Source organism: Populus alba, chromosome 6, assembly GCF_005239225.2.
Source record: "Populus alba chromosome 6, ASM523922v2, whole genome shotgun sequence".
Classification (NCBI taxonomy): Eukaryota; Viridiplantae; Streptophyta; class Magnoliopsida; order Malpighiales; family Salicaceae; genus Populus; species Populus alba.
The window spans coordinates 21,320,551-21,346,947 of record NC_133289.1 but is presented as its reverse complement, the minus strand read 5'-3'; the positions used below and the strand labels follow the sequence as shown (position 1 = coordinate 21,346,947).

Here is a 26,397-nt window from a genome sequence, read left to right as displayed (position 1 = left end):
ATCTTTTTAAATTATTTTGTTTTCTTTTTTATTGGCTAGAGACAATATCAAAAATAAAAATAAAAAACATTATATTCCCAATTTATAAGAAGAAAATGGTGTAACTTATGCTTGAAGGGCTAATTTCACTATACCATGCCTGTTTTACTTTTCAATAATTTCACATTTAGAAATAGTTTCTCTTTTACACTGCCAAAGAATAAATCGTGAATTTGATTTAGGTGTTTCTTTTATTTTTTAATGTAAATTACAATATATATATATATATAATACTATATATTTTTCTTTATTTTATAAAATCTCTTACGAACTAAGTATTTCTTCATCTTTATGTGCCAGCTTACATATAATATCTAACCTAACACGGTTTTCTCGTGCATTGTTTTTTTTTTTTTTTAATATATCGAGTTTTTCTCCTTTCAATGACATTTATTATTTTGTTTAATTCTTTTCTATCATTTTATATGATGGAATGAAAAAGAAAAATATGTGATATATTTACACTTATAAAATTATTTTATAGAAGTACATTTAAAAAATAAAAGAATATTAAATAAATACTTGAAAAAAAGAGAGAGATAATATAAGATTTAGGTTTGAAATGAAAAACAAAAACTTCTAGGCTGGACTATAACTGGACGATGTGTCAATCATATCGTTAAGAGTTTTTATAGATGGGCAATTCACTTTTTCGCAAGGTCATGTTGAAAAATATTCCCCTCAATCATAGTTTTGAAAAACCCAACCTGACCCGACAAATCGACTCTCAATCCAACTGACTTGGAACTAGAATCGGATTAGATTGAAAAAAAACAAAGAAATGCAAAACTCGATGTAACCCAGCTAACCCGATAAGTTGACCTGGCAATCCGATTAACCCGACATGACCTGGTCAAAATCCGATCTCAAACCCATTGACTTTTACTTTTTTTTTTTTTTTTTTTTTAACTAAAACGATATCATTTTGATTTTTTAAAAAAAATTAACCCGGCCAACCTGGTCAAAACCCGAGCCTTAAATCAGACCGGATCTTAAAACTATGCCCTCAACCATCTCAACACAAAATTAATTTTAAAACACATTTTTAAACAACAAATCTACACTATATCTCCCAAACCATTTATGGAACTTTATATATATATATTTCTTATTATAGGAGATTTTATTTGCTGGTATTGTTGATCGAATTTTTCTCCCTGCTCATAATTTTTTTCTATTATATTTTTTAGTTTTTAAATTTAAAGGAAAAAATTCACTTATATTAATAGTTCAGATCTTATGACGGGATAGAAAGGAAAGTTGCAAAAATTTTAAAAGCACAACACTGAAAAAAACATATTCATATGAAAAGATTCTAGACATATCCCCTACCAGGGTACAAAAAATTGCTGTGCATAGCATTTTGAAATTATAATAATAGTTCTTTTTAGAATGATTTTTATTTAGAAATATATTAAAATAATATTTTTAAAAAAACATTAGTCCATCAAAATCATAAAATAAATAATTGAAAACAAACAAATAATAATGTTTTTTCAAAAGCACGTCAAAAGAAGAAGTAAAGAGGATCCGATGATGAGTTAGAAATGGAAAGTACAGAGATTTTTAAAGCAGAATACTAGGCGAAATAAATTCATATAAAACGATCCGGACCACGTACCTTCTGCACCTCCTATGAAGGCAAGGAATTTTGCCTATCGGCTACCTTGAAGACGAACAAAAACGGAATTTCATCCGTCCGGTTAATTTTTGGCCTTCTCCTTTAACCATTTCGAGTTCTGGTTATTTTCTATCCGGAAGACAACACGAGCATAGCTTTTCCATCACATTAAAGCTAAGCTGGTGAGAAATCCGATAGAGCTTTATGGTATTAGAGATCAGCACATATACAAACTGAATACAATAACGAAAGGGTATTACCCCTTCATATTTACATTGAACTCTACGGGGCAAAATGACGAGAAAATGCAGCTACAATTCCAAAATAAATTACAACGAGTGTTCACGCTATTTATATTTTTTTTTCTTTCTATTTTCTATTCCTACATCTGTGTCAGCCATTTGCCTAGTGCTCTCAAAAAGCATACAAAAGGAGAAGAAAAGGAACCTTCATTGTCAATGTGGAATATGTCTTTGACATATTATCATGACTGCCAGAATAGCTCAAAATCGTTACTATACAGTGAGCGGTCTTGAATCTCCAGATTTGCAACGTGCCAATTAATAAGTTGGGACTGTAAGATTTTACACACAACCAGTCCAGCTGGAAAAATCCACCATTCACTTTCATCCCTGCACACAACCGCCACAGAGAGATCAGTGCGGCACCGTGATACCAGTCCTCTCTCACTCCAACTTGCCAATTAACTAAACTTTCTGGAAGCTATAGAATCAACTTACATGCTAATACTCCATGTCTGAAAGGGGAACTTCTTACTCGAAGATGATTGACTGTTATAGTGAATATATCCACAAATAAAAGCAACCACCTGGCAGAAAATCAAAGGAAAGGTTAAGGGATTTATTCCTTTCACAGAAGATGAAAAACAAAGCACATGTTCGGCAACTGAATAACTAGCAGCAAACATTATGTTGGGTTGCTCATATGATGAAAGAATGAAAGTCTGACCAAGAGGATATATATGGCAACTTACGACATTAATCAAGGATGTAACAATCCACAAAGCATAGATACGTGCAAGGCCTGCAGAGCGCCTAGGTCCATGACTGAATAAAGCATTGATTCCCGCAGGAAAGGGCATAAGAATGCCAAGAGGTAAAATAAACAAAACCATAAAGACACCCGCCAATGAAAATGAATACAGCTGGAGTAAAGTAAGCAACACTAAGCTAAAATCTCCTAAAAGAAGCGTAGAGATGACCAAACCAACAAGATCCTGCAAGAAGACAAGAACGAGCATAGATGAAGTTGAATTGCTGGTAAAATTACAAGATAATGAATACATACAGAACTCATTGATACAAAAGCTACCTGATGGCCAACAGGTTTAGTGTTATGAACTATGAAAGAGATGAGGTAAAATAAATCCCTCTTCTCTTCCAGCATTCTTAAGCTGTTAGTATCTATAATCCCCCCATAAATCCTTTTCCGCCGCATGTAGCTGTCCCTGTTTCTGTGGGCTTGGGATACAAACACCTCTTCTCTCCAATGACCAGATGGATTTTCTTGGTTAGTGTTCTTCGTGAGGCTGGAAAAACCAAGTCAAATGACATTCAAAATTAAACGCATGGATATAACCGTACAAAAATAACTATAAATATGTGCACCTTACATCTATCTTCTCTAGAATCTGCTGAAAGTTCACCATAAAGGTCAAAGTGTTATTTAATTGACATGTACTAGTATAGAAAACCACAAAGGTATATGTCATACAACCTCATATTCCATGCATGTTCTTTACTGCCCCTGCAATGAATGCATGTCTAAATTTTCTACTACCATATACTCTAATCTGGTTGTCATAACACACAAATTGGTTTATAGCTTTTTTATGACAAACTTGAAAAATTGTCATATAGTCACCATTTCACCACTTCCACACTTGCAATGATGCAGAATAAGGACAGCCCGCCACAATATTATACAACTTGATTGGCACGAATTTCCATAGTGAACACAGACTAGTTGGCTCCTAATATTGACAGGTTATCGGGATAAAAAATCAGGAGGCTAATCAGGTAAATGGAAATTATACCCCAATAAAACATAATAAACCATTACCGTGAGTCTTCTTCAATTTGTTTTGCACCATCAATGCCTTCAACAGATGTATGTTCACTTTCTTCTTCAACAGCATGAACCAAAAGTCCATACTGGCAATGACCAGAAGTAGTAGCTTGAAACCACGCAAGATCAACATGTACTCCATGGCTTCTCAAAGCTGGATTAGCATGTGTTTCAAGCCATCTAAGGACAGGTCGAAAAGTTGCTATTAGCCGCCCACGACAAACCAGGCGCAGTTGTGCATTCAAACCAGCAGCTATTCGATACCAAGTGGTAGGAGCAACCATCTGCAAGCCATAAGGTAAAAGGTAAATCAATTTTGAGCTACAAACTGCAACGTATTGATTAAGCTCCCTAACCTTAAAAGTGAAAATGACAAACTTGTTAGCATTGAGTTCTTGGAAGCAGATGCCAAACCTGGCCCATGAGGCTGGTAAGAATATTGTCACTTTGAATTGAGAAAGGAGCCATGTAACTTCCATCACCTCCAAAAAGTATAGACATTGGAAATCTTTGATGTAGGCGAGCAGGAATATCAGTTCTCTTCTCATCTCCACCAAGGTAGAAATCCAAGTATCCGAGCATTAAATCAGAGGTTGCAGCTACCTAGAGAACAAAGACCATTTTGAGCCAAATATTTATGATTCTTTTACACAAGGTCTTAGGCTTTTGAAGGAACATAAAACATGTTTTAAATCCTTAAAAAAAAAAAGTTTCAAATTGATGCACAACAATAAAACATATCACCCTCTCCATTCACTTAAAATAATATTCAAACAAAAATGTACAATAACAATAAATGGCTAAACTTTTAATGTATGTGCAACAAAATTTGAAACTAATAGAACCAAAAGTAAGCCACATGACATGCACGTTTTGAAGGGAAAAGGAATAGAAAAAATGGGTGGTGTGAATGGGCAAAAGAAAATCACCACACAAACAAACCTTAAGCCCTTCATAGAGAGCCCGTGAACGGCAAGAGCGCAAGCAAGCATGGTCATACTCCGATCGAACAAACTCTCGCAGTCTTTGCAGTTTAATTCTCCGTCTCCATTGCTGCCATGACCATGCAAGGGGGTACGCAAGAACAGATACTATACTGTAAATTGCACCTTCCCACCATTGATAAGCAGCTATACCATTAATCTCATCCACAAATGTATTGAATGCACCCTCATATCTGATAGACCATCATAAATAAGGTGAAAACATAGCTTTGCAATGATAATTGATATCAAAAACCCAAAGTTTGGCAGAAGAACTGAGCCAACTAAGCCATTCCTGTAAAAAACAGTATGAGAATTAACTTACACAATCTCTTTTATTTGCTCAGGAGGGGTATGGGGAAGATGCCAAGGCTCACTGAAAGTATTACGGCCCATAAAATACATTCTGTGCACATGACTCTGAGACTCCTCAGCTCTATTTGTTTCCAAAACCTGAAAAGTGATACGCAACTTGTCAATCTATACATAAACTAGTGAAGCCCTCCCTTCAAATTCTTCTATATATATAAAGATCAAGAGAAGGGAGATATATCCAAGGCCTAAGCTGGGTTCTAAATACAACTTTTAAATGAACAGAAATTAACATGCTGAGACATGGAGAAACCTCATTTAATGACTCTAGGAAGGGAAAAGAATGATCTATCTGAGAGCCATGTTGAGTGGGAGCTGGACCAGGTAATTCATCCACCCCAACAAATTTCATCCGAGCAACACTGAGCACCAGCGCTAAGAGGACGAGGAGACCCAAAAGAAGAAGACAAAACAGCCATGGCCCGCCAAACGTGTAAATCAACTCTTCTAGGGCTGTATAACAATGTGGCATGTGAAATCTCTCCGAAACACATTTGTAAGGACATGGAGTTTCAGCAATGCCACCTGGTAAAGTGGACAAAGTGAGGATTTGCACTGTTTAGGATTATGAACACAAGTATAATGCATGTGCCTGCAAATGCATGGTGTCTTCCAGCATTGTGTGTGAAAGCATGCATGCCCGAACCTTTGCAACCCCTCCCTCCAAATTATTTGTCCATCTCAAGAAAATTCAACTTTAGCAGACGTTTGTTGCTTTGACATAGAATAAAAAAGTTTGAGCAGTCTAGTATCTCCTTTGCATATAAAGATGAATTTAGGAGATGGTAAAATTTCAGAGATTAAATTTTACTATGAAATTATACAAGTTTCAGGCAGCCAGCCGCCCCGGTATGTCGTTTTAGATCAGGCAAAATACTTAAGAACTCCCAGCTTTAAAATACCTCGAACAGCAATATAAGCAGCACGACGAGGAAGATCCTCAGCAGGGCACGAATGACAAAGCACTCTACTAGATCCAGATACATTCTTATATGTGCCAACTGGACATTCCTGAAGAAGTACAGAAAAAAATGAAGGAGAAAATGAAGACTGTAGAATACAGCTTTAAAGTAGTTAATAATTGTTTTAAACGAGATGTCTGAAACTATCACCAGAAGGATTATCATATCAGAACTCCCTAAAAAACTAATACCATTTGTCATGAAACTGATACCTTATTTCTGATTAGATGATTGAATGGTGCATTTATATGGTCTAAAAATTTAAATGGTAAAAAGAAAGCTGAAGCATACTGTAAAGGATTCACAATTCAAAAAGTTACAAAATAGTTTTAGTTTAGCACAAACTGAATGAAAAGAAAGAAAATTCAACAATTTACACACTTGTCCCTCATATGGTTTTAGCATGCATAGATTGAAGGGAGAAGGGGGTGGGGGCTGGGGTGGAACGCTCTCAATCTTACTCTTTTTCTCCCTATTCCTAGTCAAGATGTACTGTTTAACTTGCTAACACTTGGAACATCCTTCTGACATTAGTTTTGCCCCTAAACAATTACTGTTGTAAAAATTATGATGCTAACAATTCACCTTCAATTTTTTTTACCTTGCTACAAATGCAACCGACATTGAACATCACATTATTTTCTCAAATACGATCATATTCAATGATAACAAGATTATAATTCCTAACACCCACGCATATACTCTCAACATAAGACATGCCACCTGCAATAATTAACTCAAGAAGAGACATGCGCAGATGAAATCACAAAGTCAAGAAATCACAACACTACCTCACAAAATATTCCATACAGCCCCTTTGGGCAAGTTTTCCCCGTCACTGTTCCATTTTCCCCAGCATGACCATCATCTCTTCCCAATCCTCCCCTGCAATGAAGAGTGAAACCCAATCAGATCAAGAATGCACATCTCAGAGACAACAGTTAAAATTAACATCAGTAGTTCAACATAGATTATACATTCACAATGCTCAAGGTGCAGAGGGCAGACTGCATTTAGTAAAGGATTCAGTCCCTCCAAGAACTCAAAACAAATGATAAAAATCTGTTTGTGATGGGCTGAAGGAAAGGTGAATAAGTATGCTATTTGTGATCTTTGGGAAGAGTCAAGAAAAAGCATATGGCAAAGATAACCTAATACTTGCTCAAACAGCAATTTATAGCTTCCATTCAGTCAATGCCTGAAATATAATATTAACAGAAACATTAACGAGCAATGTTTTAGGAGGATCATACAAGCTTTCTCAGTAATGAGCTCAGCATATGACATGGAAGCTCTATTTGTCATCCTTTTTAGTTTATGCCAGTGCATGCAGAAGCCCCACTATATCTTCCTATAAGTTTATGTGAGTATGCAGATTCCCCACTATATATTCATAAAATCAATGAGCAATATAGTCCCTTACCATCTTGGCCGGTGTCTTTAGCTATGTTGAGACAGCAGGTGGACAGCATCCACTTAATTACACAGCCAGTCACTCAACATCTCGTATCAAGTAGGCATATTAAATATCTTAAATTCATAATTATTGTTTATTTGACCATTCAATAACCAAACTATTCAGCATCCTTGTTAGTCTTTAAATTCCTGTGGTTTCAGACACTGAATCCTTCTCTTTAACATTTGTCTTTCCTTCAAAATGGCTTCTAAACTTCATTACAATTCATAATAAATAACTTTTGAGACTAAACTAAACCATAATTCTCAAGTTATTTTTTTCCAACAGCCTCTTGAAAACTTAATATTAAGAACAAATTAATTTTGAACATCAGGCAAATCTAATGATCAAAATATAGAATGAATTAAATAATCAATATTATCTGATAAATTCTCATTGTGTTTTCCAATATTTCTTGGAAAAAGAAAACCTTGTGGATCAGAATTATCTGGCACCACCAGAAAATGCAGTGTTTAAATAGATCATATAGAATACAAACCAAGTGTGGATGCTTCCATTCACACGAGCAATGGGCTGGTACATGTCCCCAGTTGGAATGTCTGACCAATGGAAGTGAACTCTTCCACCACCACCTCCACCGCCCCCCTTTGGACTACCATATCCCCCAACACTTGAAAGTACAGCATGCTCACCAAGATCTAGAGTATGCAAGAACAGAAGAATAGTTCCTCCAGAACCACCGCCGGGACCTCCAGCAGTACCTTTCATGACAACCAGTTGGTCTCTAGTGATTCCTTTAAAGCTTTCACCATCAGCTCTGACTGAACCTTCAACAGACAAACTTGACAAAGGATGCTCCAATGAACCCATTACTGACCAGACAGGTAGACCAAATGAATATGAGTGAATCGGTTTGAAGGTAAAATAGCAAAGGAACACAAACACAACCAACTTCCCTAAAATGCAAATGGGCAACTTAACTATGTTAAAAGTTGCTGGCTAAAATGTACAAATATTATTATTTTTAATATATCCAGGAAAGAGGTGATCCAAATATCACTCTGTTGAGAGAGATCCCTTACCATATTTCATGCAGAAGGTGACCATTTTCGAATGACACGGATAAAAGATAACACATCATATGTATGTCAAAACAAAGCTGAAAGTTATTAGCTGATAAATTGATCCAAAGCACAAGCTTACCTATAATGCCACCACCTGCAGTAGAAACAGAAGAGTTTTCCTCTCCACTTCCACTACCAAGTTCACAAGGTAGCTCTGCATCACCATATGAAACACCACCATCAACACAACTACCATTGTAACATGCAGACCCACCTTTGCCACCATGGCCACCACCACTGCCAATCCCATTGCTTAAACCACTACCTCTACCCACACCACCAGTGCAGCCTACATGAGTACAATGCTATCAGCAATTCTGTCTAAATATGAATCTTCAATGTGAACACAAACTTATCTTATCTTTATTCAAACACAACAAATGAACTCGAGTCTTCTCACACTATCCAAAATGCAGCTTAAAAAAATGTGGGCATACATGTCTGCGCGAGGGTATTCAATGAATCTATTGTGTGTGCAGGGAAAGGTGGAACAAGGAAGGGTGGGGAGGGAGGAGATTCTGCGTAAACTGAAATGGGTAGACAAATGTCCATTAAAAAATATTGTACAAAGAAAAAAAAGAGAGTATTACCCATGCCAGATGCACTTATTGTTCCAGAAGATGGAACAGATATTGCTCTTGCCTGATTAAAATGGACAACAGATCCTTCTATAAGTCCCTCAACTGTAATATCCTCCACTCGGCATATCTGAAATATATGGGGAAAAAAGTTAGATAAGCTGGAATAAGTAAATTACAAACCTTATAACATGCAACTTCTATTCAAGGATCACCTGAAGGGTAAAAGAAAGAGATGAGTTCACATTGCAATCTTCAGGAGGATGAAAAAGTTCCGCAGGGCACTCCTCAAGTTGGCAATGGAGCCTTGGTGTACTACAGAAGTAAAACCACAAAACTCTGTAAGTTCAAACATAAACCAGAGAGAACAAAAAAATCCAATAAAATATGGACTTACATTGCATCACTTGTTGCATTCTCCACAGGACCACGCAACATAGATCCAGGTGCAACCTTGTGAAAAATTAAAAATGCATAATTAGTCATTAATAATTAGAACACAAACTGGTCATGTGCACACAAACATTGCACAACAAAGGTTTCCGGGATTAGAACTGGGCTACAACAACATTACTATCAGTAGAACAAAGAAAGAAAGAAACAGACTTATTGCCACAATAGCTCTCACAAAAGAAATACTCCATACCACAGTCCCTCAGAAATACACTTGGCGAGAGCAGAATGTTTTAGGAAGATTGCAATTAATACATTGACACAAACTTTCCAAAGTTAACCCTAGTCCATTTGAATATTCAAATTGAAAGTTCATTTTAGCATACAATAAAGGCTATGGGATATTATTGGAAAACTAAAAAAAAATTTGTTGACTTTTAAAAATTGACAAAAATATTGAACATCCAAAAAAGGCATGTGCTATTGAGTAAGAATTAATGAAATTAACTGCACCTAATAAAAATACATCTCATCCCAGCAGCCATGACTGCTAAAGACAGATGAAACAGTGCAAACACTTTTCAAGTACTGCAAATCAAACCAGTTCAGCAGGCAAAAAATTACTATAAAACTGAGAAAAGAGAACAACCTCAACGTGCTAGAATCGCAGTTTTCTTCCCAAAAAAAAACAAAGATACTGAACCACTAAGTAACCAACAAGCAAAGTGAACTTGTAAGCCATCAATACAACTAATTGTTACTGTTATTATAAAACACAGCTTACATGAATACTATAAAAAAGTGATAGAACCAAACGTTGAGCTTCAATCCAATTGCCTGATCCAGACAAATTCAATAGACCTTGACCATGAACCCCCAGGTTGGCATTAGAATGTATGACAGATGATTCCTGTTTTACAAAAAAAGGATTAGCATATCATTTGCAAAACACAGCACAAGTAAAATATGCCAGTCACAATGAGAAAGTACCTTAAGAACAACTAGATTGCTAGCCTCAAGCAAAGAAGTCGCAACAGTTACATCTTCACTGCCATCTATGATCATTTTGGAATTCCACATTAAGAACATTTTCACACTCATGCGTAGAGCCCCATAAACCTGATGTGTGAAAAACCAATGATCATGCACGTCAAAATCATATTACATGCAAGCACAAATAAAAAATGGTATACATAGATATAACAGAACAAAAATCTAAACAAAGCATGGGTAGAGTGTGGAAAAAGCAGAAACTTATAATTCTCATTGACACATATATGGAAAAAAAAATACCGTCAGAATTGAAGTGATGATTTTAAAAGCAATAATTATGAAACCATAATTTCACTAGAAATTAAGAAAAAAAGCATATTAAAAAAGGTTAGAATAATACTAGAGATGATTTTCAAATTTTAGTTTTTATAAAAGATTAACAAATGAGTTCAAAGCCTAAAACAGTACCAAAATGTAGATGTTTCCATGCATAGACAGAGTAATATATGCATAAAAGAGCATACAAAGGCATAATTATGCAAGGCAAGAGCCTGCAAAAGGGGAATAGAATGACAGGTCAATTACTATAACATGGACAAGTTGAGAAGGGATGAAATCTCCAAGACTGATGCGGTGCTGTAGAAGCAATTTCAGCTCTCAAACAAATTCAACAGAAATCTGAAAGCTATTCTTTTTGAGGCATGGACAAGCTGAGAAGTGATGAAATCTCCAAGATTGGTCCAGTGTTGTAAAAGCAATTTCAGCTCTCAAACAAATTTGACAGAAATTTGAAAGCTATTCTTCTTGAGGATTTACTACAATATGTTTCTTATTTAGAAAAACTAGTTACTTCAGGTTATGATGAATTTAGGGTTGCTTGGGGGCTTTATGATTTAGAAATTATTTTATTACCAATTTAGTTTTTGGTATACTAGGGTTCCTGACGGTCCAGTAGACACCACAGCATGTTCTGTACACATTTAATGATGCAATTGAAGATGAGAAGGATAAAAGGAGTTGGGATCAAGGATGTAACTTCAAGCTATTGGCAGAAGAATGGAAGCTTTTGTACTGCTTGAACATGTCAAAACTTGTTTCCCAACAAAGAGAGAATGATGCAAGGTCAATTGAAGATCTCAAACAAATTACCTTTTAATGAAAGTTGTAGAGTTTACTTTTCTCAAGTTCTTATTCTATGTTATTTCTTTTTCCCCAGGACATCTAGTTATCATAAATCATTGTGTATTTAGTATTAATTACGAGTTCCATTGCCGGGACTTCACTCCCTAATTGTTATGGTCTAATAGAGATTTTGGGGGAGCATCTACATGAGGAACCATATTTTGTCGTGTGGAATAGAGGGTTTTGTTGACAGATAATTGAGAATTGATGATAGTTCATTTTTTACTTATTCTTTCTATGTTACCCTATATTCTCTCCTTTCTATTCATTGTTTCCTATAAGAGAAACCAAAGAAATGCACATACACAATCAATGTATAGTTGTGGGTTTTCCTCAATGCTGGCTGAACAAGTACAGTAGTAAGTGTGGATTTTTGCTGCATTCATGAAGTCATCAATGCATATACACAATCAATGTATAGTTGTGGCTTGCCTTGATTATAGAGTCACTCATTAGTAGCTCTTCCGCAAATAATTCAAACGCTGACGAAGCATAATGAGCTAGCCCAAAGCTTAGGACTCCACTGCATAACAGACTTATTTGTCCTTGGACCTACATATTCACCAGGATTAGCTTCAAATGCAATTATATCAACAAAAAAATACTTAGCATATTATCAAAAATCCCAATGCAAAAGATTGTGGCAAAAAAAGATAAGGATAACTAAGATAACAGAAGAGTGCAACAAGAGATATATCCTCTCCTTTGAAAATTGATGCCTTAAACCCACTCTCACAAAATTCTAAGGTGGGCCAAAGAGAAAATATAAAAAGCCTCGCCTAGAGCTCCAACAGATCCAAGAGAGAGTGCAAACTATCTTATATCGACACGAAGAATGAAATATAAAAAAGCTTCACCTAGAGCTCCAACAAATCCTACAGCGAGTGCAAGCTATCTTATATAGACAGATATACAAGAATACAATAGACATATAAACCATGGAAACGAGCCTCTCAATGTGGGAATTCCTGTAACTTTCCAGTAACACCATTGTTCTATGCTTTTCATCATTCTCATCAAGTACAATTTTAAGAATTTTCAGAATAGTTGTGCCTGAATGATGTTACAAAGCTGAAAACTGACAAACAGTGGGACAAATGGACCAAACAAAGTTTGCTGAAATATATGATATATGCATGTTTGCATGTTATGCAGGAATTGGTTATATGTCTGGACCTGCATGCATGCACAAATAGTTTTTAGTAAGAATTCATCTTTTCTTCCTATCATCATATGCATGGGACACAAAGTATTGCACATTCTAAAACCAGCACTTCAGATACTTCCTATTTCTGCCCTCTATTCTTTTCCTTTAAATGTGATCACCAACCACCCTCAAAAATAAAATTTCTTAATCTTTGCAATTTCAGATCATTGATGTTTCTGCACTTAATATTGTTCCCATTTCTGCACTCTATTCATTTCCATTAAATGACACCAACAACCCCTTCAAAAAAAAAAATGGTCCTAATCTTTTCCCAAGGCTAACAAATTTTCACACATATAGAAGCTAAAACGTAACTCAAATTTAAACAACCTGAACACGACTCCAGAGCAATGGAACAGTAGCCCTGGCATGATTTCGAACATAAACATTTGTCCAGAGAGGCTGATAAGGAAACTCCAAAAGAAGTGTATCTGTATCTGTTGACATATTGTGATTGCTCACAGTAAGGCTCCGAGCAACAGCATCATATAAAGTTCCAGCACCACCTGCATTTTCTGGACAACCGAGACTATTCCCTCCTACAAACATAACAACAGAACATAAAGTTTCAGTATTTGCCAATTGAGAAGTACAATTGAATTGAACCATAATAAGACAAGCTCTCCAAACAATTCACATTCACACTTTTTAAAGTCATCTGATACACAGCTAGTAATCACCCCAATAATTATATCCAAACAAAAATGCGTTCAAAATAGAAATTTTGAATTATAGGAAAAGTGTTTTGCAAAACTTTTGGAACAACAAAAGTATAAGGCCAGGAGAGAAACAATATTAAAAACCCAGTACCATGTTCCATCCTCTCACATTCATGTGGTGACTACATTTGGCTGACATGAATATGAGAAAGACAAACAGAGACAAAGACTTCAAGAAAGCACTCAGGCTATGAACGGAAAAATACAAGTGTTGTTTAGAATATACACATTGAAAAGCAGATGATAAGAGGTGACCAAGATGAGGAACAATGAACAACATCATCAAAGGTAGCAAAGACATACAATGACAAAGAGAGCAACATGTTCTGTACTTCAGATTAACATATGCAACACAGAACAATCAACATAATTGTCCAGCATCTACAACAGTGAATGGGATACTGTGTGGTATATTAAGACATTTATGAGGAATGTTTTGTCCAGGATGTACTATTTTTCCTTCTCTAATTATGCCAGAATACTCAAGTCCATTGCTGTTTCGAGGCATCACTTTCCTTGATCGATAATATATATAAATGAAAAGGAAAAAAAACCCAAATGAGGATTCCTACCTCCAAGACCACCTTAAAGGAACTTTTGACACAATTCCCATAATAGAAAAGGAAAAATGCAAATGCTATGAGCATGAATGAATGTTCAAACTACCTTTTAGTTAAACTTACAGATTTCAGTCTCTAATAGGAAAGCACCCACTCAAGGCATCAACAAGTGATGGCAACTAAAACCAGGAATTACTATTCAGACAATTTTGTTCACAAGATTTCACCATAAAAATCTACCCGTGACAAGGAAGTATGATGGGTCTCACCATGCACAAAAATTTGAGGGTCGTCATGCCTACTGAAAATGTCAACTGAAACTCTTCCACCACCGCCACCAGCAAAACCATTACCTCCACATGCACTAATCCTGCCACCTCCAGTCCTGCTCTTCAAATAGAGATAAATCATAGAGACATTAAAACCCAATGGTGATACCATGACTGCAGAAAATGCAAGTTGAGAAAGACATGGTCAACATTGTAACTGCAGCTGTCTACCAGAAATACATGGATAATATGATATTAAATAAGTCAACCTCTCAAACTTACTCCCCATGCATGCATGGATGCTCACACACATGCAGATATTCTTTTAAGTTACAAGACATTCATGAATAAACAGACACATAAAGATGCAAAGCATATATGTACATTTGATGGCCTTGGTTATCAAACTCTTGTATGGTTAACTCCCTCTCCACCAGCACATAAATTGTAACTGCATTTGACATGCAGGAATTTATAGTCTTGTTCTCCATAGAAACATCATAACTAAAGGCAGGTATGGATAAGTAAACTATCCAACTATCCATGCCATCCAATGCATAAGCCACAAATATACTGGCAATTGATTGAGATAGCACAAAACAGCATCCACTAGTTTCCTAAAAATCACTTCAGAATCAAGTAAGCAGAGCCACAGAATAGCTAAAAACTGAAAGTCGGTAGACCAAGCAAGGCCACTATATGATAAACATTCACTTATATCCGGCCTGGATAATACAGTAAACAAACATAACGAAATGGAGAGGCGGTCACTGAATTCTTTCAAGTAATCGATAAAGAAAGGACATCTATGAATGGAAATCAGCAGATCTTCCCTTCATTTAACACAAAATGTTTAATTAAAGCAATATGTTAGGTCTATTTTATGGTAAAAATGGCCATTGATTCACATTTACCCTTCGGAGATGATGCCACATCTTATATTGCATAAATGAGTAGGATAACTAAAACCTTTAAACACTCTTGCTTTTTCCATAAAAAGGCTAATGTTAAACTCCATTATCTTCATTACAACTTACTTTCCACAAAACTCTTTCACCAGCCGTCCATCAGCTGTCCATTAACCAATCTCCATTAATTCTTCCCAAATTCTTAAGCCATTAAACCCTAATCTCCTCGGCAACCAAAACTATATAATTTCAAATTAAGAACTCTACATTATTCCACAAGGCTTTTCTAACGACCTTTTCATTAATCAATCTTTTCATTTATTATTTTCCAAGATTTAAAACCATAAAACTCCAACTCCTCCAGCCACCAAAATTTCCCAATTAACCAATTAAAAACCCTATATCATCGCAAAATAAAGCAGAATCCTAACAATAAAACTAACACAAAATAAATTAATGAAGGGAGTTGGTAAGCAAGTAAATTACATTTTATAAGCCTTCAAAAGTATGCTCCCACCCGAACCACCACCTCCCTTGACACCCCCATAGCCACCATCAGCCAATATAGCTCCATCCACAGCCAAATACTCCTTCACTTTCATTTTCACTCTTCCACCTCCTGCCCCTCCATAATCCACTTCCTTACTCGTACTCCCTCCTTTACTCCCATAACTCCACGGATCCTGCAAACTTGACCAAGAATACGCATCTCCTCCCCAAATATCCTCCGGCAACTTCTCTTTATCCACCAAACAACATGCCCCTCTCCCTCCATGCCCTCCGCCCGCCCCTTCTAAGCCCTGTGGTGTTCCACTCGTTTGCGGGGGAGGATCTCCAGCTAATCCCGTCGTATTCACAACCGAACCATTAAAAAAACTAGCGTTATTCGCCACAAGCTCAAAAGTCCCGGTCACAATAGACGAATTGACTGATAAATTGAAATTCCCTGAGACATTTATCGTTATTGAACATCCAAAATTAGGGCAATGAAACCTCACACCAGGATGGATATAAAAATCTCCTTTCCCTTCTATGTACACGTCACGAGTGAGGTTCACATCAGCAACTATTTGACATACAGTATCAATCGAACCGATGCCTCCAAGATCGTCAGTGCAAGATGCCGACGGTGGATGCGGCGGCGGTGGAGGTGGTGCTGGTGGCGAGTAGTCTTGGTGGAAGAGCAGATTGGAATCGAAATCAATTACCGAAAAGGAACCCGATTCCGAATCCGAACAGAGAACTCTAAGGTTTGTGGTTAGGGTTATTATTGTAATTAAAATGGGTATAAAGGTGAAAATGAACTGAAACCGAGCCATTCACTGGTCGTGAAAGACATTAGAATTAGAAATTAGGAGTTGCATGTAAATGGAAACATTGGATTGTGGAATTTAATTTCATCGTGACAAAGAAAGTGATGCAATTTCTTCCCCTTTTTATAGACGATTGAAAACCCTAGAAATGGATTCTCTGCAAGTGGAAAGGTTTTTGGAGGGAGGGAGAGAGAGAGAGGAAATGACAGTACACAACGGACAGGATGCGAAGAGAGAGAAAGATAGAGAAGAGGGGCGCTTTATTGGGTGTGGTTATTTGTACGATAAAATGAACCTCATGTTGGAATTGTGTCGAGTTTTTATTGATTGAAATTGTGATGGTATTTCGTCGGTGGTGGCTGATTAGTGATTTGACCAATGGGACATGCCATGTAGACTATTTTGATGAGATTGAGTGTGTGCGAATTTTTTGGTTTAGTGGATTCCACGCGTATGAAAGAGCGTCTGAAGTGCTTGAAATATTGATCTGGTAGAGAAAAAGGAGTGCGTGTAAGGGTTTAAGGCCCTTTGCGATCAAATAAGTTGCTTTGGGATTTGATATTTGTTTTCACACGCGGTTATGAAACAAAGGAGCGTAGAATGTAGTGCCCAAAAGCAGTAAAATGAGTTGAATTCGTTAAGGCAATATTAAAAATTAAGGGAAAAAATCGAAAATAAAAAATGTTAATTCAATATTACTCATTAAGGTGTTGTTTGTTTTTTAAAAATATAAAATATTTTTATTTTACTACTATTGTTTCTTATAAAATATTTTGAAAGAAAATTAATTTATATAAAATAATTTACAATTAATATTTAAATTTATTTTATTTATTATAAAATATTTTCAACTCATAAAATTTTAATTTATAATATTATTTAATTAGATCATCACCATCTTTTCGATTATTACCATTAAAATTATCTTATTACTATTATATTTATTATTATTATTATTATCACCATTATAACCATAACAATTACAATCATCTCATCATTATTGTCACCGACTTGCTATTATTATTATCATCATCTCACCGCAACTTCTTTCTTTACCATCATTATTATGTCATAATAAAAATTATTATTATGACTACTCGCCATAACTATAATTGTTAAAAAAATATTTTGTATAAAAAATGTTTTATAGAAAAATATTTTTCAAACTAAACATTTAAAAAAATATTTTTAATGTAAAATCCATCTATAAAATATTCATGCAAAACAAACGAACCTTAGGACAGTAATTTAAGGGGGGGAAATGGGTCGGGGTTTAGCATATGAACTTGACCAGAATGTACCAAAACTTACGATAACAGTAATTGAGACCTCATTTTACTTTCTCCTTCCATATGGTAATTGTTACTGCAATAATATTCAGAAGTCACACATCTTGAATTCATCATGAAATTCTCCTTATTCCCACCACATGTTTCATGAAACTAACCTTTAATTAGCTTCTACGATTTCCATAATTACATTTAAAGCAGACAACCCAACAAAAAAAAAATTAGGGTTCTTTGTATTTTAACCCTGTTTCAGCCAATTTTATACATTTTTATGCTTGTTGGTGTTTTTATTACGCTTCTGCCAGCATCACCAGGCAGTAACGACCATGGAAACAACTCAAAGCTATGCCCTCCCCGGCATCGTCCCACAGAGAAAGAAAGAGTGCTGATGAAAGCAAGCGATCGCCAACAATGGATTGAAAAATCATTTAGAAACTTTACTTGAAAAACAAGTAGAATTGAATCAGCAACGACTATAAAATCAATTCAAAACTCCACTCGAAAATAAATAGGAATAACTCAACAGTAAATTAAAAAAAAAACCTGAAAACTCTGCTAAAAAACGAGCAAAACCAAATCAGCAATAATCATAAAGTCATTTCGAACTATGTTTGAAAACAAGTGACGTGAAGGTGGTGTTGAATTTCTGGATATAATGGCCGTCCAAGTGATGTTGAATTTGTCGTGTACTAGATAGAAAATAAATTGATAGCTCTCCTACACTGCCCCAGCCAGGCAACCATCCCACCAACATTTCACAGCACATGGTACTAACGAAAATTCGGAGCTCAAGTATAGCTCCGAGAGGAACTGTATAAACTGTTTGTGGCTTCGAGAAGGACTATAAATATACATGTATCAGTCACCGTCCCCCTCCCGAGAAACTGGGCGTAAAAGAATGAAATATGGAACATGTATAATGTAGTTCTTCCTTTCTGGTACAAGTAAAAGATTTACTGCAAGGTGGAGTCGGCGTGGCTGGTGAGTTAATTAGAAGACCTGTAACGGAATAATGTGGATTCTCGGGAGACTCGAACTCAGTCAGGCAGCTTTCTTCGAATCTCTTCGAGATAGCAATGCCATCAGCGCGTCGAGGGCAGGTCAACTGGCCTCTTTTGCATGGAGCAGTACAGACGAGACTACAAAATCACATAACGACTCAGATTTCTGCGGATTCCTTCATCCCTCAATTTTATCATGATTTTTTTCTCGATCTTCCTCACACGCTCTTTGCTTACATGGAATAGCCTCCCGATCTCTGCAAGTGATTTGGGTTGATTGTCCTTGAACCCGTATCTCAGAACCATCACTTGCCTCTCTCTTGAATCCAAACCTCGCAAGAGATCATAGATTTCTTCTCTCATGTGCTGCCTCGTGACAGCCTCTTCAGGATTCTGAATTGACATATCAGGGATAAATTCCTGCGTCATGAAACAAACATCATCTTGGAGTCAAAGAGGAAGTCTCAATAAATTGAAATAAGTATTGACGATTAATATGCAGGGGTGCCTCAAATGGTTTTCATATCAAGCTCTTACACTCAGATGAATAGGAATACCCTTTCTGCACCAACCTAAACTGTTATCAAGAGCTGCTATTGTTAAAGAATTATCTCAATCCAATAGCTTAACCTTTTAGGTGAGGTCTTAGGATATAATTTATATTATTTTCTAAAACTACCATTACAGCATCCCACTATGCAAGATATCGATATGAACAGGATACACACAGCCATGCAAGCAAGATAGCCTTACCGAATATTTAGCATGGTGACCTTCTCCTATTTTCTGATCAAGTGAAGCCACGACTCTGAGACATTTCTTAGCTGATTCAATTTTAGCCAGAGATAGACCTGTGAATTTAGCAACCTCCCAGTCATCCGGGTATCTGCCATGGCTGTTGCTGAGGGCTTTTCGAGCTTTTTGTATCTTGTTTATCGACCGGCTTAATGCATACTAGAAAAACAATGAGCAAGAAAACCAGTTATCAGATGAAACTCCAGATTTTACTGGTACGATTCCATTTCTCAGAGACATAAAAGAAATAACATACAGGAATTTGGATCCCTCTAGCATGCCGCTCAACAATCTTTAACATAGATTTCCTTATCCAATACTGGACATAGGTTGAGAACCTGTACCCCCTTGAGGGATCAAACCTTTCTGCACCTTGTAAGACTCCCAAATTTCCAGCCTGAAAATTGGAACTTGAAATTTTTTAGCAGAGCAAACTAAAGGCAAGAGAATGTTTACACATCTTCAAGTATTTACTTTTTTGTCTTCTTCCTACTAAATACTTGACCATGTTTATTTTTATTTTATTTGATAAAATGAGATGCAATATATTAATAGAAAAATAAGCCAATTGCTGTTATGGAAGCCAGGTAACAAATAAGCCAAAAGGCCGCACATAAATAATGAACAGAAAGGAAGGCAACCAAGTCAAATATGGTCAGCCAAAAACAAGCCTAAGAGATCTAGAATTAATCAGCAGAAAATCATAGATCCAAGCAGCAGCATTCCAGTCTCAGAACTCGAGTAAGAGATGCCAGCAACAAGCCTTGTATAAAATAAACCTTTTCAAAACAAAAAAATTATCACCGAGGCTAGTTGACTATCCAAAGGGCTCAAACCAGTCAAACTATTAACTGGATTGGATGTTGAATTAGCAAACTGCAGCCATCAAAGCAAAATGCAAAGCGAAATGAAATAAGCATAGTGAAGCAACCCAAAAATCATCAGCAGCATAGAGAGAGACCACCAGAAATATTAGAGCAGCAGCACAATCAACACGGAACACCAGAAATCTGCAGCAATGTCATAGCACCCCTTCCTACCTCAGCAAATTCATAACCTTACTGAAGCAAACTACAAGCAAAAAACCTAGAAAATAGAAGTAATCACATCTTGGAGAACCAAAGATATATCAGACAGGAAGTACCAACAACAGCTACTCAAGATAGCAGCAAACCATATTGCAGACACGTGTGATCGTCTGAATTCAGCAAGAGTCTTACAGGGACAGCAGCATGGGATGCTCAGGATTTGAGGGATAAAACTAACAACAAAATCATCCTTCCTACAAGAATCTGATTTCGCACACTGACATGGAAAGCAGAACTGTTGCCACATGAGGATTAAACCACCAAAATTACCAAGTGAACACATATTTTCTAGCAACGGAAGATCAATTCCATAACACAAGCTTTTGATGTAGAATCATCAACACAGTCAGATTTGGTTTCGCGCAAACAAAAACCTGAGACTACAAATCATAAATCCAAGAAGAAGCCTCCCTGTTTTTTCGAGAATTCCTTAAACCTCTTACACTCTAAATAAGGAAAGTAGCTTCTAGGTTTTCAAAAAAAGAAACACGAATTAAGCCTTCCTGAGCCTCTGTTCCAACTTTCTCCGTAGAATAGCTTCTTGAACCTTCTACATTATACGATCAGGATCACCAGGCAATGACAAACCACACGAGATCCCAGGCCTTAAGCTAATAGCTTTCAAGATTCTAAGAAGGATCCCCATCAAGTGTGTTACTATCAAGATCGAGGAAAAAAACTGTCTAATTGACCTTCCAGTAGCATCACGAATGGCAAAATCCTTTATTATTTTTTGTTTTTCGAAGAAACTCCAGTGAAGCATCTACTGCAGAGTGATAACTGGCTGCACCTTGAGATTTTTGCTCTAGAAGTGATGGTTGGAATTAAGGTTGTTCTACATATAGTAACCTACTTGGCAATAGAACCGACAATGAAATGAAAATAATCAAAAATATAAGCTGCCACACATTTTGGCAACCCAAACTAACATATGAGGTTCAAGAGTGGTTATCCTTATTAGAACTTCTGGAAAGGGCAGATAGAAGATAAAGATAGTAGGTATCAAAATAGTGTTATCACCATAGTCTACTTTTTCAATGGAAACAAACGAAGAACCTAGCCATAGCTTTAAACCATCTCTTTGGCTAGATCTTGAAACTATTACATATTCAAAGGTTCAGTCATTCTGTACGAGGAGGAGCTGATTTCCTTGTCAAAAATCTAAGTCTTCAGTTTTACTCGCATATAAAGCCATTGTATCTCTTATATTTCATGATCTAAAAAAAACTAAAGAGTTATCAGGAAAACAGAATTGAATTTTTTTTACTCAAATTATCTAGAAGATGTTTTAGTTCAGAACCCAGAATAAATAAGCTGCTATTCTTTTTAATGCACAATGCTACTCGATTCGTGAAGAAAGATGGAGATAAAGTTGACAAACCAGAATTAAATCTTCCATGGCTATTCCCATTCCCCTGTAGTTCCTTGCAATGTATAAAACTAAGGAGTGAGTGTTCTTTATGAGCTCATCTCGACAGTACCAACCAAATTGCAATTGCTGCTGCAGCACCTTTTTGTCAAGTCCAGTTGCTTCAGCCCAGCAACTTAAACTGACTACTTGTCCGGTTTCTTTCTCTAAAGTTGTTCTGATTCTCTCCAAGTCTGAAGCCACCTGAAACACTATAGCATGAAATGGAAATGCTAATCTTTAAAAAAGGCAAAAGAAAACTGAGCATATGTTATGGAAGTTCGTACAACCTTGAGTCCCCTCGTCATTTTTGCCTCATTTCTTGCTATCAAGGATCGTCTACTACTAGAGCTTGATGTTCTTTTCACAAAGGTAGGCTTTTGAAGATTATTTTGGACAGTCTTTGAAGGCAGAGACAAAGAAGTAGTTTTTTTTTCGTTGTCTGGGGCAGCTCTTTCTCTTCTAAATTTTCTTTCTTCCTTTTTCCCAGTGCGAACAACAGGTTTAACTGTGTGATCATCTAACATGCCATCTGTTTTACTCTCTCCTGTATTCTCAGTAGGAACAGCAGACAGGTCCAAAACATTGGAAGTTTGAAGGGACCTTGATAGACAGGCATTGAAAAATTCTAGAGCTCCAAGTCTTCCTAATTGCAGCAAAATGTCCCTTTCCAACTTCAGTGCATCCAAGTCAGCAACCAGCTTCTCTAAAGTATCAAGATTGTCCAACAAAAAGCTAAAACGCGATGTCGTTCGCTCTCCCAAGCGTGTATGTGAGGTAGAAATTTCCTCTTCAACAGACACTTTATCATTACCCATCATGTTATTCATGCTAACATGAGACGTCTTGTCCACATTCATCTGTGAGATTGAAGATCTTGCTCGTCAGAAATCAAATAGCTAAGAACGCTACGAAAATAATATGAGAACAAATCTGAAATACTAAGTAATCCTCAACTTGATGAATGTCTAAAAACAAACCTTCAGTCTTTCCATTTGCAAGCAATCATTTTCCACGTTTTGTGCTGCAGATGAGCAAGCAAAAGACTTGAAAGAATGTTTGTTGAGAATATCACCCTCTTCGGAAACAACAGACAAAAAAGACAACCTTGCCTGGTTGACAGAAGCCTCCATGCCTCTAGCTGCAAAATAAATCAAAAAAATTTCACTAAATTGGAAGCCTAACATAAAATTGTAATCTCAGCAGCCCAAAATCAATATCCTACATTTGCATAAAACTATCATTACTCAGGACATGAACTAGTGAAGCCTCAGCAACCAAGTAGACGAAAAAACTGTTCAAGTTCAAATGATAACATTGCAACAACATTTTCAATAAGAGATATTAGCATGGTACTAAAAGCCAATCTCACATGAAAATCCACATCATTACCAGGGCTATTTAGCTAGCTACATGATTACATGCAATTGAATTATATACTGAATTGGCTTTAAGACACAGTGAAAGAGGACACTGAAGCTAATGAACTCACCAGAAAAGGATGAGAACATGGATGTAGAATTGGTGACAGAGTGAGACTGCATTGGAGAACCCCACTTAGGAGTTAGCCTAAAACCCACACCCATTTTGGTAGAGAAATATCAGAGTCCATCAAGTCCTTGTGGACTTATCAGAACTTAAGGATGGTAGCAGGACGGAGAGAAGAGAATTCGTGTACAGAATTGGACACAAGTCATGTTGTCATTTCTCCACCACCGGTTCTTGATCCTCCAAAATGTGTCACGAAGTGGAAAAGGTATCTAAAAATCTGTTAGACGTTGCAGTTATTGACTATTCTGTCAGCCCAACTAAAAATATATGTAGTTTGGATTTGGGTTCGATTTATGTGGGCAGTGACAAGTTCTGTCACCAAAAACTTTTATACATGGATTTTGAAATAAGCCCAGGACTGAACCCACAGCTCTTCACTACTTCACAATCACATGTTCGGCCCGGTGTTGTCAAAAAGTAATTTACGAGTGCTACCACCCAAAACCGCGCTTAAAGGAGGAGCTTTTCACAACGCCGTGATGGGAGAAAAGGTATTTCTAGCATATATTTTCCAAATTTTGAAGTATAGACAGAAAGAAAATTTACCGTAAAAAACACGATTTAGACTTTAGAGTACGTTTGACATGACTTGTAAAAAATAGTTTTTGACTTTTGAGTTTTAAATTTCAGTTGTTTTCAAAAAAGAAGTATGTTTTCTTGAACTAACGTGAAATTAAGAAGCCCAAGTAAAATATATATATAGCATGTTGCCGTTTTTAGAAAGCTATTTGAGCAGTAAAAATAGGTCTAGATGAACTGTGAATACCCATGTTGTTTTAGTTTTTAGTTATTTTTTTTAATTGTTAATCTGATAAAAATATTATTTTAAAAATAGGTCTAGATAAGTTAGAGCATTCGCAGAGATGGTTTTTTTTTTTTTTTTTTTTTGCCCAGAAACCTGGACAGTGGAAATCTTGAAACATTAGGGCATGCTCTGAGCAGAAGATCGATGGCACAGTAATAGTAATGGAATGATCGTGGATATGTTAGCAATATAGCATGCTATCACAATTCACAAATGAAACATTAGAACTCATGATGGACACCTCCCCCAGGATCAGATATTGGCGGGGTTCTTCTCTCTTCCTAGGCTGTAGCCTTTTTCTTTCACTCTCTTTAGTTTTTAGTCCTGGAAATAAAATAAAATGGACACCTCCATCTTGAAGGATGTTCACGAGCTGTGCTGTGTCAGGGCATGAGTTTTCTCTTTGGAGAAATAATGAAAACTGGAGTTTGATTTCTGCGTGTTTCTTGGGTGCAGTGAGTTAATCGGAGGAGAGAGATATGGATTTTCATGGCATTCTGGTTCTTGAAAATGCCAACTGTTCGGACAATAATAATAATTAATATTATTTAATATGATGGTCATGGAGCCTTATGTGTGGTGAGTGATGTATACATAATGGGTTCGGATAACTAACGATAATTAAAAAAGAAAAATTAATGTTATTGTTGATAGTGACTGCATGGAGATATTCAAGTGGCTCCAATAAGACGTTGATAATGATGTGTCTAGGCAAGTGGTAAATTGCTTCTCTTATGGTGACTCTTGAGCGTGTAGAATTGTGGTGATGTGAGGTTTTCAGAAGAAAAAAAAAATAATCCGTAATATATTAAAATAATTTATTTTTTATATATAGCGTCGTTGTTTTCTTCCCTGTGAGTTTTGAGAGATTGTCTCTGATTTTACTTTTTTTCTTGGCTTGGAGTGCAAAGCTTTTTTTATTTATAATTGTAGAACATGGTATTAGGTTCGCCTGGGATAAAGTCCAGATTACGGGTTGGGAGCATCGATCCCAGAAAAATTTAGAAAAAATAGAAAAAAATTAAATTGATGTAGTTTTAAATGAAAAAAAATGATTTTTCAGGAAAAGTTGATGATGAAGTTTTGACAGATGAGACATATGGGTTAACAAATCAGCCCATATTTTTTCCTCCTTGTATTTTCTCTTCAATACATAACAATTTAGAGCTCACACCTGTCAGGTTCCAGGTTGCCTTGTCCTTTCTCAAGAGTTGCAAAAGGAATGTTTGTTTTGTTTTGTTTTAAATTGTTTTTCGATATGATTTCTTTATTGCTTTAATACGTTAAAATTAAAAATATTAAAAAATATGTTATATTAATATATTTTGTAAAAATATCATGCTACCGAATATGTATGTATTCATATGTAAATGTAAAACTCATCCTAGAGAATCTCATTTTTATATATAAAAAATAATATAATTTTTTATATTAACAGAAACTATAAACTACAGACCGTGTGTAGAAAACATTGGATACCTATTCTGTGAAAATTAAAATGATCTTTTTTCATAAAGTCTAGTTGTCATTTTATAATTATTAAAGGACAACTAGGTATTTTAGCAAATTTTTTTACAATTAAATTATTTTATTACCCACGGTATAGTGACTCTATTGCCTTTATATTCAAAATTTTAAAAGCATAACTTCAAGTGTTTATTAGTAATTTCATAATGATTTTTTCATAGTAATTAACTGGTCCTATAGGAAATGTCATTTTTGATAGATAAAA

The 26,397-nt window shown here is 36.0% G+C and overlaps 2 protein-coding genes across 2 annotated transcripts; both read right to left on the bottom strand.

Moving 5' to 3' along the window:
• Window positions 1-1,840: 1,840 nt before the first annotated feature.
• LOC118030844 (uncharacterized) lies at window positions 1,841-16,969 on the bottom strand. The gene is made up of 22 exons (XM_035035140.2): window positions 15,902-16,969; window positions 14,508-14,623; window positions 13,290-13,498; window positions 12,185-12,304; window positions 10,568-10,696; window positions 10,362-10,487; window positions 9,582-9,637; window positions 9,400-9,499; window positions 9,197-9,314; window positions 8,686-8,895; window positions 8,021-8,354; window positions 6,857-6,950; window positions 6,006-6,114; window positions 5,357-5,628; window positions 5,057-5,184; window positions 4,691-4,925; window positions 4,163-4,351; window positions 3,743-4,032; window positions 2,993-3,209; window positions 2,655-2,897; window positions 2,401-2,489; window positions 1,841-2,292 (listed from the first exon to the last, which is right to left on the bottom strand). The coding sequence occupies exons 1-22, from the start codon at window positions 16,732-16,734 to the stop codon at window positions 2,145-2,147; spliced, it is 4,365 nt and encodes a 1,454-aa protein (XP_034891031.1). The 5' UTR covers window positions 16,735-16,969; the 3' UTR covers window positions 1,841-2,144.
• A 1,599-nt stretch (window positions 16,970-18,568) lies between these two features.
• LOC118030843 (RNA polymerase sigma factor sigC) lies at window positions 18,569-24,086 on the bottom strand. Its single transcript, XM_035035139.2, has 7 exons — window positions 23,802-24,086; window positions 23,290-23,450; window positions 22,600-23,169; window positions 22,283-22,513; window positions 20,070-20,210; window positions 19,772-19,972; window positions 18,569-19,438 (listed from the first exon to the last, which is right to left on the bottom strand). Exons 1-7 carry the CDS (start codon window positions 23,893-23,895, stop codon window positions 19,157-19,159), a joined length of 1,680 nt encoding a protein of 559 aa, XP_034891030.1. The 5' UTR covers window positions 23,896-24,086; the 3' UTR covers window positions 18,569-19,156.
• Window positions 24,087-26,397: the final 2,311 nt, after the last annotated feature.